General features: G+C 38.8%; 1 protein-coding gene across 1 annotated transcript in view; it reads right to left on the bottom strand.

The window, feature by feature from the left end:
- The window catches only part of mocos (molybdenum cofactor sulfurase), a 221,234-nt gene that overhangs the window by 14,224 nt on the left and 190,597 nt on the right, over nt 1–16,413 (bottom strand). The window contains exons 9-10 of the mRNA XM_088929593.1: nt 1,297–1,459; nt 211–298 (exon numbers count right to left, since the gene is read on the bottom strand). Coding sequence (XP_088785719.1) covers nt 211–298; nt 1,297–1,459 — 251 coding nt within the window. The remainder of the gene's footprint in view (nt 1–210; nt 299–1,296; nt 1,460–16,413) is intronic.

Here is a 16,413-nt window from a genome sequence, read left to right as displayed (position 1 = left end):
ATTACCCAGTATCTGTATCAATCAAATTTATTCTTATGTAGTACCTTTCAGTCAGAACACTGAGCTCAGTAGTAGTGACAGGCAACAGATTAATGGAAATTGAAGGCAGAATGTTTAAATTAGGTTAACCTTTAGCACCCCATTACAGATTGAAAAAACTGATAAAGCTTGGGCTTTTATTTTATGAAGATGACAATATCGAGGTCTCACCTGTCTCCACAGACTTTGGTCTGACACACCTGCACAGTCTGCTTTTCCTGGCTACTGCCTTCCAGGGGAACTGATATCATACTCATTCCTGAAAGAGAGGGTGAAAGCACTGTTCATTAGCCAACTGTCAGTTTAGTTAAATACCAAATTCAGGTTTCACCTTCTGTTAAAGACTTTGGTGTCAATACATACTGTACTTATCCGAGGTTAAATACAGGTTTTCACTTTGACTCTGATTGAACAGGCTTCTTATCTGAACAAAATCTAAAACTAATAACGATGCTAATTATATAATTACTTCTGTTTATTCCATTACTTTACTCAGACTTTATAAGTTGATTCAGTTTCCCAAATGAAATAGGCATTCAGTTTTCCCAGTGCTCCAGAAGATGGTGCTAAATTATAGGCAACGATGGCTGAGAGAACAGAATGGGCATCTTGAAGTCTGCTTTTTAGTCCAGTGATCTTCAAGGCTATCAGTGCAGAGAATTATGTATTCTCATTCAGATACAATAGCAATGATATAACAGCAACTATATAAGGTGGTATAAATTCCACACAAAGTTTTGTGTAATTTGTTTACTTTACAAGCATTATTAATGTAAACAGAGATACCTAGAAACTGGGTTCGGTGTTCTGAACAGGATTTGAATTTTAAATTTCCTTTCACAATTCAATGAGAAAATCAACACATTTCCAAAACTTTTGATCAAGATTTAGTGACAGAGCTTTTGAAACACATCGTGTTTCACTTTTAGCTTTATTACATGTTTAATTGTTACTTGTTAAGAAAACCTCTATTGTTCATTTTTAATAAAAAGGCTATCTCTTCAGATATCGGGTCAAGATCTATATTCCATTTGAAACAATGATTCGGGTGCCAGGGTGCTGAATCTGATAAACCCCCTGTTAGTCTGAATGTATTTTGTATTTTTTCAGATATGCCATTTGCAATGAGCTGCTGAAGGTTCTGAGAAGATGCTGGGTTATACAACAGGGCAATGTACAACCTCAGCAGGCCTTCAGTGCTTTGACACTGAAGTAGGGCGCTTTCCCTGGCTCTGTTGCCATGGAGCTGTGCCTGACCTTCTGCGCTCAAAGACAGCTTGCTGTGCTGTAGACTGATGTGCGGCCGGATGAGACATAGCTTTGGCTCCTGCTTCTGGCTTAGGCACACTCCGTTCATATTCACCACCATCCAGATACGGTCGTAAAGCAGGCCTCTCTCTCCAATTGGCCACTCCCTCACCTGCGAAACCCACAGGAGCAGAGAATACACAGCGGGTGAAAAGAAGTCCCTATGGGGATACAGTACACCATGATGATCTGAGTCACTGGTCACACAATGACGACTAACACATACTGTAACATACTGTTATTCATCACAACCATATTGCAAATTGCTCACTTTATTGCATTAAACTAACTACAGGCACATGGCATGAAATAACGGTCAGGGCTCTCTGGACTCCAGACTGGAGAGATTGGCTTAAATCCTGAGCAGGAGGCTGGAAGTCTGGGTGGGAGTGAAGTATTGTACTGCAGTAAGTGCCCTGCAGTATAAATTGGTCTCCAGGCCACCACTCTGAATGAGAATTTGTACTCAGTTAACTTAGCTTGGAATTTATAAAATCCTGAATTAATGCTGTAGTTCCTCTTCTTTAATTCCATAGGCGCTATACAAGTCAATAATGATGGATTGTTCCAGTCTATTATAAAAAATATTATAAAGAAATAATGAGATTACGTTTTACTTAGCTTTAGTTCACCAGGGAGTTCTCTGTTTCTTTTTTGTTGCTGTTTCTGCTTTAATTGGGGTTTTGCTCTCTTTTCTAGTAAAAATACCTTAAACTTATAGTATGCAAATGACTGTTAATTCCCACTCCTTCATGTTTATATTTTTGATGTGAAAATACATTTGTTACCAGTGCAGATATATTTTGCGCACAATCATCACTCAGTCTTGTCTGGCTGATAAAATTATCTAGCATTACCTACAGGTGTTCACTAAACCTGCGAAACAAAAACTTGCCTCATCTTGACTCTTGCTTTCAGCTGTCAGCCAAACCCTCTAAACCCATTTATCATTAAAAGGCCTTTTCATTCTCCTTAGGATGCTTAGTCATCTCTGCAGTCAATCGTCTGCCCTGTGACACCAATCTAAAACAAACTTATTTTTCAACGAAAAACAAAATGTTTAGAAAATAATTCTATTACTCATCATCTGTTCAAAATAATTAAGACAATTTTATGCAAGGGGAATTGTACTATGTTGAAATTTTCCAAATATAAAAGATTACAGGATTTCATCTTCTCAAATATTGGGTAGGTCTTGAAAGAAGTCTTTAATTATAGCTTCCATTATTCCTGACTCCCACACTACCCTCCCTCTTTGTACATGAGCCTGAAACTAGAAGCTACAATTTTACAGATGTTACTCACTAACATTATACAGCCAAAGAATTGTTACTCTTTCTAATAATGAGGGAAAAAAACAATTCATAATATAGGCAATTGTATATCCCAAATATGTACTGTACATTAATTAGTATTATAATGTAAAACAGGTGTGGGCAACATGGTGGTGCAGTGGTTAGGATTACCGATTCACAACGCTGGGGTCCTGGGTTCATTTCCTGGGGTGCTATCTGCATGGAGTTTGTATGTTTTTCCCACGTGTGTGGGATTCTGAGAGGGGCTCAAGGTTCCTCCCACAGTCCAAAGACATAATGGTAGGTTTTTTGGCTTCAGGGAAAATCGGCCCTAGTGTGAGTATGTGTGTGCTTGTGTCTGTGTGTGCCCTGGCATTTCATCCAGGGTGTATCCATCCTTATGTCTGTTTCTTGCCAGAGTAGACTCTGGCTAGCCGGAATCGGCTCTGCCTCCCCTGTGAGCCAGTATTGGATAAAGTGGTTAGAAAATGGATGGACAGATGTTAAGCATGTGTTGTAAATACAGCACAGTCTCTGAACATACCAAGTGCACCACTATTTATTGCCAGCAGGCGAGGGCAGTGTAGTGATGTAATTGTTTGATTGTGATGTGATGTAATGTAGTTATGTAGTGAAGTGATGTAGTTACAGTATATAGAGATGTAATTGTGATATAGGGGCTTCTGAGCAGGTTAAAGTCTACAAGGTTTTCTGAGATCCTTAATTTCCCTGAAGAAGCTCCTGTCACGCCCCGCACAAACGCCATTACAGTACATTTCCAAACCCACTGTTTCACAATCTCATTCCTAACTGAACTCACCAGATTCTCACAGGCACCAGATTCCACAGCTTCTCCCTCCTGAACCTAATATCGAACCACATTCCTCTCCCTTCACTAGTTAAAGTTCCCTCACGTACCAAACCTTGATCACTATTGAAAAGCCTCCTTTTTCTAGAGTTTTCTAGTGCGCGTTTTTGTCTTGTAGGATTTCCCGGTTTTCGGACGTAACTTTTCCCTTTTTTGATCTCGTCTCTTGGATTTCGCCTTTTGGGTTGTCTTCTCGGTTCTTCTCAGCTCTTTCTGGTTAAATGATCTCTAGCTTCTCCTATCCACTTTGCTTCTGGATTGTTTGCCTCTGCATCCTGTAGAATTCACAGCTACACGCAGGATCCCCGGAGAACTACCTGACGGATCCCTAACAGCTCCCACACCAACTCCCTTATATATAGTGTAAATGCCAGCTTGTAGGCTGATTGCCTTTGGCAGTGGTTCTCAAACTTTTTGGACCAAGTACCACCCCTAATCCAACCAAAGCATTCAAGTACCACCTACAAGTCATCCTCTCATAGGAACCCCAGAAATTCTCAATGACCAACATGAGCGCGCGTGCACACACACTCACACATACATATAATAAATATTATAATAATAAACTTTATTTGATATAGCGCCTTTAAAGGTGGCTTCTCAAAGTGTTTTACAGAAAAAAAACGGTAACAACAACTAATAAAAAAACACCATTTCAGTGAGAGGGGTGAGCCTGTTTAGTCGAGCAAAGCAGATGTGAATTAATTTTTCGAGTCTTGATACAATGCACAACAGAGTCTAACAGATTTTAAATCGTCAGGCATTTTCTTGACGGCAAAGGTCTCGCGGTGGATGTTGCAATGCGTTCATTAATTTCTGGAGCAACCTCTCTAATTCGTGCAACTACACCGTTATGTCGGCTTGTCATTGCTCTAGCACCGTCTGTACAAACTCCGACACATTTTTTCGAGTCAATGCCATTCTCTTCGATAAATTCATTCAGAAGCTGAAATATGTGCTCTCCTGTATTTCCTGTTGGTAGCGGTTTACAGAACATAAAGTCCTCATGGGACGTACCCTCAAACTCGTATCTAACGTAAACGAACAAATTGGCCAAATCGACTACAGACTCACCTAATTGCAGTGAAAAACATCTGCTCATCTTAACGCGCTCTATCAGTGTACTTTTGATATAATCCTTCATTTCAATAATTCTATGAGTGACTGTGTCTTTCAGGGGGAGGGGGGCAGCAGGTCGAGCTGTTTAGCAGCTTTTTCTCCACACATAATACATGTCAGCTCTTTTGCCAACGGTAAATACGGTTCTTCAAAATTAGTGTGGCTTACCTGCTTTAGCAATCTGCAAGCTTGCATTTTTCTGCGTTTCCGTTTTTATTTCCGTATTTATTTAAAGTTTTTATTTCATGCACATGAGAGCGAAACACAGAGACGCTCGGTGTATTTTCCTCAAATTAACTTAGAACATTTCTTAAATATTTTTCTGTTATCTATCACGCTTTCCTGTGCTCACAAGATTACCAGCGTTCATAGCACGTATTTCTATGCATTCCTGTGTTTACAACGTTGGCATTGTTCCAAAATCACGCACATTCTCCTTCCTCCCTATTTGCTGGAGATACAGTAGCTTTTTTAAAATACAATTGGTCACTTGCATCCGTACCACGCATTCCTATAGAGTGGTATAGAATTAGAGTATCTCTTGTGTCCACTGAAGTATTAGCGCGCACTGTATCGTAGTACGTAGGCTGCGTATTCGACACGTTTAAAATACAAAACACAAAATATGAAAACCCGTCCCGATTTTTCAGCGCACACGACACAGTTCCAGGGTCATTTGGCGTACCACCTGGCGGCACTCCGCGTACCACTGCCGGTACGCGTACCACAGTTTGAGAACCACTGGAAAGTGTTTTACCCTTTGGTAAACTCCTAAAATGTATGGTATTAACTAACTTTCTTAACCCAGTCACCTTGTAATCTGAAACAAATCATGGTAGTGAATATGCATGTCAGAGCCCCAGGTGCTTCAGAAAAGCTTTCAGCATGTTATTTGAACACTGATGACAGGAAAACCTACTTAGAGATAGCTGGATGTCAACTTTAAGGAGAATTGTAGAAGAAAACCTTTTATACAGTAGCTGGTTCAAAGAAAGTTTAACAGCAAGGTATCCTGGCTCTTGCACATAAGTGAGCAACTCTTTAATATAAACTTGTTGTGAATGTTTTTAAAAAACACTATGTCACGAACACGGACTGAAATCCGTGTCAGATCTTATAGAAGACCCTATGCGATGCGGTAAGAGCTGGAGAAAACAGGAGGCGTGGTAAAAGGGAAAACACAGGGGTTTAATAGTGCACAAAATAATAGTGACAGTCCGTGAGACAGTGTACGGGGAAGACAAAACGGCATCCAAATCCAAACGGGTCCAAGGGCAGGTCAAAGCACAGTCCGAGAGTCCATCAACAAGGAATCCATCGTGGGACGCGACAAAGTTAAAATCCCCGGGAGGGGGGAGCACACGGACAAACAAAACATGGAGGTCCAAGGGTGACGGGGCGAGATCCTCCAGACCCCGGGCTCAGGAAGGGGGAGATGTCGGGGATGAGGCCTATGCCCTCAGGAGACGGACGTAGGGTTTCCTGGTGCTAGGCGGGCCTCGCGACATCTTACCCTAATGATGAGCCCCGAGGACTGGAGGTCTTTAAATAATAACTCTAAAAGGGTACACCTGGAGAGCTTAATCACACGGACAATCATGAGAGCAGTGGAGCGCCCTCTAGGGAGGGATGTCGGGCGTGACACACTATTTCAATACTTAATTTATAATTGTGTTGCTTTACTTTCAAAAAAATATTTTTCATCTTTGTGTCAAAGCACGTTTGTGCCCCCCTTTTTATAAAATATTGGCACTCACAGTGAATGCTGGATTATCTTCTATAATGTGGCAGTTTTGCAATATTTGTACAATATTTGCTTCAGGCAATCAATAAAAAGTTGATAGAAAACAGTGTTGGTGCCAGGTTTCTCCAAGGTCATCTGTGATAAAGGGTTGAGATGGAAAAACTGGTTGATAAACTGGTCATAAGAAAAGCCATGAAGAAGTGACTTCTTGACTATTGGAGGTGGAACATGAAATTAGTACTACCATTTGAGTCCATAAGACAGCAACATACTGTATCATAATATACTGTACTGTTCAGTTTGTTATACATTCACTTTTTAAAGTCAATGATGAATTTAAAGGTTAATGAATTCTTATTTTACAAAAGAAAAGATGATTCTATCACACCCCACTCTTGGGGATCAACAATGTAGATCAAGGGACTTAAACACAAATCTCCCAATGGCAATACTAGGCAGGAGGCTTTATTTTAGCATTTCTGCAGGTCTTTTCAACACAAAGCAGCCTTTCAAGACTACTGTCAAACATCCAGCTCCCAGGAGAGCCCTATATTTACCCAAACAGTCCACCTCCCATGAGAAAACATTGAATTAATCAGTGCCAATAATCCCAATATACTAATTAAGTAAGGGATAATAACCATGCTGTTTACCAGTCCCCTCAAAAACTGACCTGTTACTAGAAGCCAAAGGCCTCTTTGCCTAACCATCTGGTATCTATCACTTGAATAAAACCAGTTCTTTGGAAAATCATGTTCTCTATTATTCTCCACTTTCCTCTCCATTATAGCTACAGTCATAACAATGACTTGCCATTTATTGGTCCTGATTAGAAAGCCAGGATTTTACAAATGTTTTCATAAAAGAAGTAGTATAAGCCATGTTGGAAATATTGTAGAAAAAAGGGAAAAACATCTGTTTGTCATGGACCAGGGACTCTTGCACTGAATCAATACTGAAAGGATGGGCTGGATTTAAGATGGCAATGGATTTATTTCTATCTCTTCCAGTGCTAGGATGAGCTGGCACATAGGAATTTCATTATAAAACATCAAAAAGTGTGTATGGAAACTCATAAATTCCAGATAAATGGGATCGAAGGGAACACATATATTCTCTGAGCATTTCACCTGATCTTCTGTGTCTCTGCTCAAATTAATCACTGCATATTTGATTCGGAAAATGAATACCAATATAAATAACATCTGTGACTCACTTAAGAGTTCTCTATTACATCTTCTTCTTAACGTCAAACTCTGAGAAATGATCTTGAAGAGCTTAATCTTAGGAGAGGTGTTAAAATATATCTATTTCACAAATGCATTGAAAACCAGTAACACTATAAAAGAAGAGTAAATTTTAAGAACATTTAATAAAAAAATACACTTAAAAAACTATATTAAATATGTATCCCTGGGGCTCCAAAGGGTCTGGCAGTGAGATGTTCTGTTCAGCTATAGTAGGCTGTTGTATTTAATCAGAAACTGCTTTTCAGTACCTGGTAAAAAGATCCTTGTCTTTTCTGACTGTGAAGTGCCTTTAGATTCTATATGGAAGGCACTAAATTAATTTAATCCCCCTGCCAACACTCCAGCTTTCACATGTAAAGTAATTAAAGTTAGAAGAGTCCCTGCAGATCCTCGGCAATGAGATATTAAGACAGAGGTTTACATTGCAATTGCACTGAACAAGAGCTGACCACAACTTGCTGAAAGACATTTCAGATAAATTTGTAATGGATTATTACTTGCAACCCCTGTTGATTATGCCGAGTTATTCCAAAGATTGAGTTAGGACAGTTCCTGAAAACAAAAACAAAAAAATGTAATTTACTGAAAACACATAAATATGTAAATGGCTGAAATATTAATATAGTTTAATGACCATCATCCTGTTACAATTAAGGTGAGTGGTTACTTAAACCATATTTAATTATGCATAAATTATGCTAAAAATTTTGCCTGGTATAAGTGTAAGAGGCTTGAATATAGAAAATTAAATATTATAGATAAAAATGAAATATAGTAAAAACAGATAAACACAGACAATACAGGTAATCTAGAAATGTAAGAAGAATCGATCATGATACATTTTTTGACATATTGTCATTCTCCATATTTTATTATGCTATTTTATACAATGGATATTGAATCTAAAGAATTCTTGCAATGTATAAAACATACTGAGTACTCTTTTACTGCTTTTGAACAATTGCATACTGAGTTTGTTCTTGTAAATGTATTTCAGGGGTGGGAGGAGGTACAAGGGGCTTTCCTTCTTTTGTATTCACAAGAAGAAGGAAGGTACTCAAGTTTCAGCTTTGATGAATTTAGTGCTCATATAAGGTGATAGTCTGACAGTAGTGTTGGCTGTAGCCTTGTGTATCTCATTAGAGGAGGAGCTCAAAGGTTATCTGCACTGCCAGGCTTGCATGTAAACTGTCCTTTATCTAGAGTTATGTAAACAAGCAAACCTTCAGAAGGAGACAGAGTAGGCTAACAGAAATAATGAGCAGGGAAAAACTAGAAATATTCAATCTTTTTGGAGCAATGCTAGTGCCCATGAGAGTCAAAACTGTATATACAGATGCAGCCATTCAAAGTGCGCGTTACAGACACGTACCGCAGGTGACGTCGCTCAGTATGACGCAAGATGACGCGTGGCACCGCAGTACATGATTGGTTGACCGACAGGGGCACTCGTGGTCCGTTGGTCTGTCGTAGAAAGACTTACAGTAAACGTCTTTGCTGTGCCCGTTGTAGGTTTTGAATTTTACCACTGAAGGGAAATCTTAGTAGCTGAGCATAAAAAGAATAGGAGCATACTGTAACGCGTGTGAAGGCCATAAACGATATTAATTTTGGAACATAAACATACAGTGTATAGCTGGTCTTGGTACTTTAAAGAAAAAAATACACACCAGTATTCCATTTCTCCCTAAACATTTTAAGCTTCGAAGTCTTTAACTAACGCGATACCGGAGTCAACAAGCATACTTTTAGAATTTGATTAAAAGGGAATATAATATGGAATCGCGTATCTAAAGAATTTAATAACGGTATTTGTGTGCTGCAACAGGGCTGTGTAGGGCTTTTTCGCCTGCCTGTTCATGAGAGCTGTCTTGTAGCCGACTGGTCTAGGTGCGTGACTCCCAGCTGACAGGTTGTGTGGTCGAATCCAGCTGGTGCTGGAGTTTTCTTTTAACAAACATTTCTTCGAAAAAATAGAATAGCGATATTATGGACAATCAATTGACTTTTATATTTCAAAATATCGCAACATGATCGATATTTGCGATATTTTGAACATATCTTCCCTTCTGACAGCGGTGCCTGCTTCTATTGTGTGTGTGTGCAACAGAGTAAATTTTTATTCATTTAGGGCTAAAATACGTTCATTGTCTTCCAATCGAGTTGAGTTGACATTGGAAGCCTGCCACACCCGGACTGTTAAACCAACGCATTAGCACGTCAAAGCCCATTGAGGGTATTGAGCCAGTATTGGCTTTAGTATTCCCCCCCTCTCCCCTCAATTCAATTCAATTCAAGGTGTTTTATTTGCATGACAGATGGGTACAAGCAGTGTTGGGTATGTGTATTGTAACGCTTACGGCAGACAGGCACTGTGTAAGAGCCGGCGCACCAGAGCAGCGCACCGAGGGAGCGTCTGCATTTATAACTTGGTTTTTAAAATTAGTCAAGCAATATGAAGCATCTTCTTTTACTTTTGAGTCCCTTAAATACATTGAACACAGCTTTCTCACCACTTAAGATTGCTCTTGAAACCATCCTTACACAAAGCAGAAGGGAGATCTTAGTGCCTGAGCATAAAAAGAATAGGAGCATACTGTAACGCGTGTGAAGTCCATAAACGATATTAATTTTGGAACTTAAACATACAGTATATGGCTGGTCTCGGTACTTTAAAGAAAACATACACACCAGTATTCCATTTCTCCCTAAACATTTTAAGCATCGAAGTCTTTAACTAACGCGATACCGGAGTCAACAAGCATACTTTTAGAATTTGATTAAAAGGGAATATAATATGGAATCGCGTATCTCAAGAAATTAATATGCAATAACTGAGTCAAGGGACTCAGAGGATCCAAGGCTAGACTGAGTATAATAGGCTTCGGGCTTCTATTGTGACATCTACTGTAAATTACAGAAATGTTAAAAGTAAACAAAATAAAGTAACTAAAATGTGGTCTGAAATCACCCCTTTAGACACCCCTTTTACTTCACTGGTGTCAGATATGAAAGGCAATAGTCTCCCGTTCTGTCTGCTGTGTGTTGCAGCAGAGGGACTCCCTGCAGCTGAAAGGGGCAGAGTAACTTGCATGCCCTCTAGTACAGTTTACACATGCACGACTTTAAAAGCTAGCAAGACAGGTTTCGATTCACATTAGCTGGCGAGCCTTGTTAAAAAAACGAATGATAATGTAACATGCCACTGTTCATGAACAAAGTTATACTGAGATTTCCTAAGATACGCGATTAAAAAATAAATAAATAAAAATTTGAATCTCCTGCGGAACACATTCCATAAGAATCAGTGGTTTTACAGTATATATCGCCTTTAAAGGTGGCTTCTCAAAACGCTTTACGAGATAAAAACAACCAGAACAGCAGCAACAACAATATTGTATTTCGTTGCACTTTGAAAACCAAGTAATAACTATACAGTACGTGCAAACGTTTCGTATGTTGGTGTCGTGAATGCCCGCGTACCCATAAGTATCTTATTTGCCTTGAGTCTGTCTACAGTATCTCTGTCCCACTACCCCCATCTCTCCCTCAATTCAATTCAAGGTGTTTTATTTGCATGACAGATGGGTACAAGCAGTGTTGGGAATGTATACTTTGATATTTACACCCGGCGCGGCACCGAGGGAGCGTCTGTATTTATAACTTGGTTTTTAAAATTAGTCAAGCAATATGAAGCATCTTCTTTTACTTTTGAGTCCCTTAAATACATTGAACACAGCTTTCTCACCATCCTTACACAAAGCAGAAACTGTCCGATGACTCACAGTACAAGTGGAAAGATTACAGATTTTAATCGTCTTTAATTTTGTCTTTAATTTTGCCTGTGGAGTGTATCTTATTAAGCTCTAAATTGCATTTTGAGCGCGGTTTTTTACTTTTTTTTTAATTGCATTTTGGGCGCGGACAGCACATACAAGGGTTAATGAACTGCGCCAAGAAATTTAAAATAGTATTCTTTAGGTGTGAGGGTAGGAGTGGACCGCAGCAGGCATAATCAGCAAACCAGGAAAACAAAGAACAGGACAGGTGAGATGTGTATCCAGAAAGCGAGTGATCAGAAAAAGGAAATGGAAAACGCAGAAAAAGGAAACGCTTTACAGGATAAAAACAATAACAACAGTAGTGGCTGGGCAAACGATTTTTTTATCGAAATACAAATTGAGATACTGTACTGTATAATGATGTGCATGAACAAAGGTATACTGCAATTTTCCTTAGATACGCGATTAATGCTTCGTAGGAGGAGGCGGTCTTTTCCTCTTGTCTTACAGTCTGTCCACAAACAAAACTTTCCTGTTAGACAAGAGGAATTGAAAAAAAACAATTTTGTCAATGAAAACCGGTGTGTGTGTCTCTCCCTGCTGGATGTTCCTCTCACAAACTGCTGAATGAATAAAATAATTTTATTGAAAATGCGTTTGCGATTGTCTGGTATTTAATTTGGTCCCTTTTAACTGTTTTTCGATCTACTGTATTGCTTTGAGATGCCACTTTTAAAGGCGATATGTAAAATAAAGTTTTTTTTATTATTGTTATAGAGAAACATGATCAGATTTTCCCTGGTTCAGAAAAAAGATCTAAAGTGCTACACATAACTTTCTTAATTCGATGTATTTAAAGCAGTGAACTACTGTAGGTGTCACATAACATTCAGAAATACAATCACGTATTTGACAAATAAAAACGATTATAATCTAATCCTTCCACGTTTGATCCCAAAATCCCAAGAAATATAAATCTTGACGGGTAGAAAGCTATGCTGAAAGTTTATTAAGATACTTAGAAGACAAAGATACTGTATCAATTTATGTTGCATTAGCCTGATTATGATTAAAAAACACATATAATTAAACACGCGTTTGCGATTTAAATCAGAACACGATTTAAATCAATATAAATGTTTATATTGTAACGCATACTGTCCAGCCTCCATTTCTCTATAAAAATTTACTCTGTTGCACACACACACACAATAGAAGCAGGCACCGCTGTCAGAAGGGAAGATATGTTCAAAATATCGCAAATATCGATCATGTTGCGATATTTTGAAATATAAAAGTCAATTGATTGTCCATAATATCGCTATTCTATTTTTTCGAAGAAATGTTTGTTAAAAGAAAAGTCCAGCACCAGCTGGATTCGACCACACAACCTGTCAGCTGGGAGTCACGCACCTAGACCAGTCGGCTACAAGACAACTCGCATGAACAGGCAGGCGAAACAGCCCTACACAGCCCTGTCGCAGCACACGAATACTGTTATTAAATTCTTTAGATACGCGATTCCATATTATATTAGCAGAAAAGCTTAAAACTACCACTTTTTCACACGCTATTTCACATGCTAGTTAAATACTTCGATGCTTAAAATCGTTAGGGAGAAATGGAATACCGGTGTGTATTTTTCCTTTAAAGTGCCGATTCCTGGAATCTGACTGGCTGACACCCCTCTGAAGTGGTTCCATAAAATCTGGTATACGGAAAAGAAAGCGTTGATAAATACAAGTGTCTTTTAATACACTCTTTGCTGTGCTCTTGAGGATCCTTGTGATATTTTGAGCTCTAGTTGAATGATAAGTGTCGCATTTTAAATCATTTTCGTAGTTAGAAATTATGAAACGCCCTGTTAAAAGCAAGGAAGTTTTTATGTCCGTTGAAGTAAAACAAAATGCCTGACAAAGTATGGCTTGGACAGATTCCAAGTGCTTGTACAAATGTGCTAAAGAAATTATACTTTGAGTATACAGCTTGTCTAAAGTCATCCATTATTAATACTATTAGTAATATCTTCAGTAAAGGCTTTGATGCATAAATATTTCTGATAAAGGTAGGTTGTGTACTTTTGTCCAACTGAGCAATCTTGCTTTCATAAAATATACCAACATTTTAATGACTGATGATTAACATGCTGTAATACACAGTTCAAAATTAAAGGCTCAAATGCTGTACATGAGAGGTTAAGCTCCCCCTGGCGGTTTTACAAGGCGACGCCGGATAGTTAACCACGTGACACCACGTTAACTGCGTCATACCGCGTGATACTGTGACACGCCCACCGGGGTATGCCGCGAAATACCTCACGCATTTTGAATGGCTGCATCTGTACAAGTAAAACAACAAGGAAACACAATTCTTATTCTTATATGCTATTAGAATAAACAAGTGTATAATAGCATTGCCCCTAAGGAAGAGAGTTTTTGAAGCATTTACAAAAAAATACTCTGTCAGCTTCATCCAATGAATGGCTTAACTTGAAGGATCAAACCTGGTGAAAATTAAAATCCTGTTGTTACATCAATCATCTTTGCTGATCGAGCTCGGTGATATACAGCATTTATTTTTCCAAGATGGCGCTGACCAGAGCGACATTGTGTTTGCTGTTTGTGTCTTGTCTGTTTTGTTTGTTATTGTTTTTTTTAATAATTATGTGTGTTAAAGTACGACAGACTGGGTCAACTGTATTTAATCTAAAGGGTACTGAATCTCAATCTACAACCAAAGCTTACTTTTTCCTTCAAGTGACTTTGTCGGTCTGAATAATACAGGTAGCCCACCCCAGACTACGAAATGGGCCAACAATCTGATTTTCTTACCTTTCTTAGAAAAAGTATTCTTGACTTACCATGTCCACTCTCTACCAAACAGGAAGGATGAACTGGCTTTACTTATTCAATCAAGACAAGATTACATGAATTGCTCTGCACTCTTTCTACTCTTTCTATGTGAATCAACAATAGTGCTCAGACCCTAAGCTACTTATAAAATAATGCTCTCCAGAGTTAGAAACTTTTTTCATTAATAGCAGGTTTTTTATCTGCCTAAAGAATTTGCCTTGGTTATACTAGTGGCTGTTTATGTCCCCCTGGATGCAAATGCAGCTTCTGCTATTCAGCAATTAGTGGCAAAAATTCATATCCAGATTTCCCCGTCATTGGTTTGAGAGATTTTAAAAATGCCAGCCTGAGGAAGGTTCTCCCCAGATATAAACAGCAAAAAGAAGCTGCCACTAGGAAAAATAAAACACTGGATCACTGTTACTGCACTATCTCTGAGGCATACCAAGCTTTGGTTTGTTCCCCTCTTGGCCAGATAGATAATAATGTAGTACAGTATTTCTTGTCCCAAGGTATAGACAGAGATCCAAAGCACGTACAGTATACCAACCATAAGAACTGTAAAACAGTGGTCAGCTGAGACTGAAGAAGTGCTAATGGATTGTTTTGATACCACAGACTGGGGCGTGTTTATGGAGGCCTGCCGTGATCTTAATGAGCTCACTGACACAGTAACATCATAAATTCACTTTTGCGAAATTATATGTGTTCCTTGCAAATCATTCATAGTGTACAATAATAATAAGACTGGTTCAACCGGGAAATGAAAACCCTGTGAGAAAGAAGAACAGGGCTTTCAAAGAAGGAGATGATGCTGACTTCAAATCCTGCAAATGTGAATTCCAGCATACAGTACAGTAAAGAGAGGCAAAGCTGAATATAAGAACAAACTAGAAAATAAGCTAATCACCAACGACGGCCGAGGTGTCTGGCGAAGCCTTCAATTTATCACTTTTTACAAGGTGAAACAAACTGCTGACAATCCTTTTCTCCGAGACCAGCTGAATGAATCCTATTGCACATTTCATGCTCAAAACAACACATAGCAGACTGCACCTAGAAGGCCAGTGGAGCCCCTCCAGCCACCTTTTATCATTCAGAAGTATAATGTAAGATGATTTTTCTGCATACAGCACAGCAGGAAAGCATCTGGACCTGACCTTGTTTCCACAGCTACACTGAAATCTTGTGTTGTTCATCTTGCTCCTATCTTAACAGATACTTTTAATCTATTCTTTAAGCAGACTAAGATGGCTACTCCAATACCAGTACCTAAGAAATCCACTACGAGCTGCTTCAATGACTAAAGACCAATAGCTTGAATTCTGTTATTATGAACGTTTTTGAGAGACTTACTGTACAGTATAGTAAATTTCCTGTCTAACGAGCACTTGCCTACAGAGCAAACAGGTCAGAGGGCTCCATGATATATTTCAACATCTAGAAGTACCCAGCACGTATTGTATGCCCAGATCCTCTCTTTATTGACTATAGTTCCGCGTGTAACACGATCAACCTTCTCAGGCATTTCGATTAGCTAGCAGAGACAGGTATTAATCAGATGGTATTGGCTACTAGATTTCCTATCCGATAGGAAGCAGGTGGTGAAACTAAAGAATACCATCTCTAAACCTCTCACCTTGAGCACAGGAGCTGATTAGGGTTCTCCCCTCTGGTAGGTGGCTTAGGTCCATCAAGACAAGGACAACTAGGTTCTGTAACTACCCAGAGGCTGAGAGATGCACAAACCTGGCACTTTTTGATATTTTTGCATGGCTTATTGATACTCCATCAGAGCCCAGTGTTATTTATCTGTTATTTATTTTATTAATGGTGTGTCTTTAGGATGGTGTGTAAATGTGTTGGGTGGATGCATTATGTTGTATTTTTGTATGTCTTTAATTGTATGAGCTCACTGGATCAAATTCCATGCAACTAGCTGTTATAGTAATAAAGTACTGAACTTTAACTTATATCACTTTGAAAAGCATACAACATAAAAGCTGCTGATTTCCAGCAATCATCTCCTAATTTTCTTACTCTGATAAAAGTACACCTCTTGTACTATATAGTGTCTTTTAAATGTGTTCACCACTCTGTAAAGGTTACATTTTACTTCTGTCTGATCTTGCAATTGTGGCACTTTTAAATAGGAC

This window comes from Atractosteus spatula, chromosome 12 (genome assembly GCF_055471065.1).
Source record: "Atractosteus spatula isolate fAtrSpa1 chromosome 12, fAtrSpa1.hap1, whole genome shotgun sequence".
In the NCBI taxonomy this organism is placed as follows: Eukaryota; Metazoa; Chordata; class Actinopteri; order Semionotiformes; family Lepisosteidae; genus Atractosteus; species Atractosteus spatula.
This window is presented reverse-complemented; position numbering and strand designations above follow the sequence as displayed.